At 54.5% G+C, this 2,805-nt stretch overlaps 1 protein-coding gene across 1 annotated transcript; it reads left to right on the forward strand.

Moving 5' to 3' along the window:
* The first annotated feature begins 1,255 nt into the window (after positions 1 to 1,255).
* Positions 1,256 to 1,912, forward strand: LOC118590953 (E3 ubiquitin-protein ligase TRIM52-like). Its single transcript, XM_036198816.1, has one exon. The coding sequence runs from the start codon at positions 1,256 to 1,258 to the stop codon at positions 1,910 to 1,912; it is 657 nt and encodes a 218-aa protein (XP_036054709.1).
* The last annotated feature ends 893 nt before the right edge of the window (positions 1,913 to 2,805 follow it).

Consider the following 2,805-nt stretch of genomic DNA (forward strand, 5'->3'; position numbering starts at 1 on the left):
ACGGCCCAGAGCGTCCTTCCTGCGGGAGGACCGCGTGATGACGTCATTTCCAGGTGCCTCTCCTATAAAAGCGGCCCGCTTGCGAGCACATGCTACTTGTTCGTGGCTGCCCGCGGCTCGGGGCTGATGCTCTCTGGCGGATAGGGACTCATGTCGGCAGGCCCTGGGTCTCCCGTCGGTTGGCTGCCTGGTTGAGGGCTGCTGTGAGTTGGTCTCTGTGCCCAGAGCTTGGAAAGGCGAGGGCTGCAGGCTTCTCTGTGACCCGAGGAGGGCAGGGCCGAGGGCGGCGGCTGCCGGTTGTAGACAGGGAGCAAGACCTGCTGGAGTCGCGCCCCTCGGCAGGGCAGCGAGGCCGACCGCCTTCCCGCCCCTGTGCAGGGCAGCGAGCCCTACCGCCTTCCCGCCCCTGTGCAGGGCAGCGAGGCCTACCGCCTTCCCGCCCCTGTGCAGGGCAGGGAGGCCTACATCCTTCACCCCCTGTGCAGGGCAGCGAGGCCTACCGCCTTCCCGCCCCTGTGCAGGGCAGCGAGGCCTACTGCCTTCCCGCCCCTGTGCAGGGCAGCGAGGCCTACCGCCTTCCCGCCCCTGTGCAGGGCAGCGAGCCCTCCACCCCTGTGCAGGGCAGCGAGGCCTACCGCCTTCCCGCCCCTGTGCAGGGCAGCGAGGCCTACATCCTTCACCCCCTGTGCAGGGCAGCGAGGCCTACCGCCTTCCCGCCCCTGTGCAGGGCAGGGAGCCCTCCACCCCTGTGCAGGGCATTGAGGCCTACATCCTTTACCCCCTGGACAGGGCAGTGAGGCCTACCGCCTTCCCGCCCCTGTGCAGGGCAGGGAGGCCTACATCCTTCACCCCCTGTGCAGGGCAGCGAGGCCTACCGCCTTCCCGCCCCTGTGCAGGGCAGGGAGCCCTCCACCCCTGTGCAGGGCATTGAGGCCTACATCCTTCACCCCCAGGGCAGGGCAGTGGGGCCTACTGCCATCCCGCCCCTGTGCAGGGCAGAAGCCCTTCCGCCCCTGTGCAGGGCAGCGTGGCCTACAGCATTCCTGCTTCTTGGCAGAGCAGCCAGGCCTTCATCCTTGGCGCTCCTCAGCAGGGCAGCAAGACCTACCCACTTTGTGCACTTGGGTGGGATAGGCAAGGCCATCCACCCTCAAGGTCCTCGGGCAGAGGAACAACTGCTTTCGTGCTTTGTGCTTCTTGGCAGGGCAGCGAGGCCCTCACCCTCCCTGTTTCTGCAGGACCTGTGTGCTCTGAGATGGCAGCCCCTACTGGGCCTCCCAGCCCTATGCAGTCTCTTCGGGAAGAAGCAGTGTGCGCCATCTGTCTGGATTACTTTAAGGACCCTGTGTCCATCGGCTGTGGGCACAACTTCTGCCGAGGATGTGTGACCCAGCTGTGGGGCAAGGAAGATGAACAGGACCGTGAACAGCCTGCTCCAGGGGACCAGGTCGTTAGAGAGGTTATGTATCATAGGTACACAGAAGAGGAGGCGTTTCAGCGCCGAGCACCTGCTGGACACTGGGTTGGTAATACCTATAGAAGGCATCACGGCAATGTAGACCCTGCATGGGATGACGAGGAAGAAGGCTGGAACAACGTGCAAGGATTGGTACATGACCTGAGGATTAGGGTTTTTCCAGAAGAAGAAAGGGAAGACCATCACCACAACGGCCACCAGTACCATCACCATGGCCGTTACCGCCACCGCCGCATCTTCAGCCGCGGGCCCCCACATCCACCTGTGCGTCGGCAGCTATATCTAGATGCCCGCTTACGTTCTCCACCTCGTCCTATACCACAGGTCTTCAGCTGCCCACAGTGCCGAAGGACTTTTCCAAGTCGCAATTTTCGCCCCAATTTGCAGCTGGCCAACATGGTCCATATAATTCGCCAGATCTGTGGTACTCCATGAAATTAGCAAAGCATGTGCTCCCAAGTATGAGGAAGCTCTGATACTCTTCTGTGTGGTAGAAAAAAAGTATTGACTGTGTGTCTAGATTCCAGGCACTACAAATTCACAATACAGTGCCTACCATTGGATGAATTACTTCAGGAATCCAAGGAGCAAAACAAAACCCCTCAGAAACCTGTAGTGTCTTGTTCCAGTGCTGCCCCAGTTTTGGGGAGATACTAAGGAATTGCAAACATCATCTTTGGTTCAGTCTTAAATCAGAATTAGAATTGGGTATGTATGTAATTCAAAAGCAAAATGCTTGTCTGCCTACCATGCTGCACACCTCCCCCAATTTATTTTGAATTAATGACTATCAAACTTCAATTTTAGGAAACAGTAGTCCCTTCTTTGTTTCTGTTAGCTGAGAATTTACTTATGGGGATGAGGAAAGTTGCTTTGCTTAGCTTCAAAATTAGGCTTTCAAAACAGTATGTTTTCATGAAGTTGGTATTTGACTACTTTAAGTATTTTTGAGCTTGTGTTAATTGATTTGGATACATACTTTATAGAAGTCTCTGTCAATAGTATTATAGTAATGCCATACTTTAGATTTTTGGCAGAAGTTGAAATGTGGTAAAGAAATACTGTGCTGTATCAGTGTCTATGAATTGTTGTCTGTTGGAAAGGTTTTCTGTCCTCATTAATTAAGAAAAACAGTATGCTTTATTCTGGTTTGCTTTTGAAGATCCGAAGACCTCTCATTGCTTTTGTAAGGTCTAAAGTTTCTTGGTCCTTAAAGAGAACTGCATTCAGCATTTGGACTGCAATCCCAACATTAGAATACCAGTGAAAAGTTGAAACTGAAAATATGAAACTTTGAAAAATTAAAACTTTCAACAGACTTTTAACAC

Source organism: Onychomys torridus, chromosome 9, assembly GCF_903995425.1.
Source record: "Onychomys torridus chromosome 9, mOncTor1.1, whole genome shotgun sequence".
Classification (NCBI taxonomy): Eukaryota; Metazoa; Chordata; class Mammalia; order Rodentia; family Cricetidae; genus Onychomys; species Onychomys torridus.

Coding starts and splice junctions, on each gene's coding strand:
- LOC118590953 (XM_036198816.1), top strand. CDS start 1,256: ATGGCAGCCCCTACTGGGCCTCCCAGCCCTATGCAGTCTCTTCGGGAA.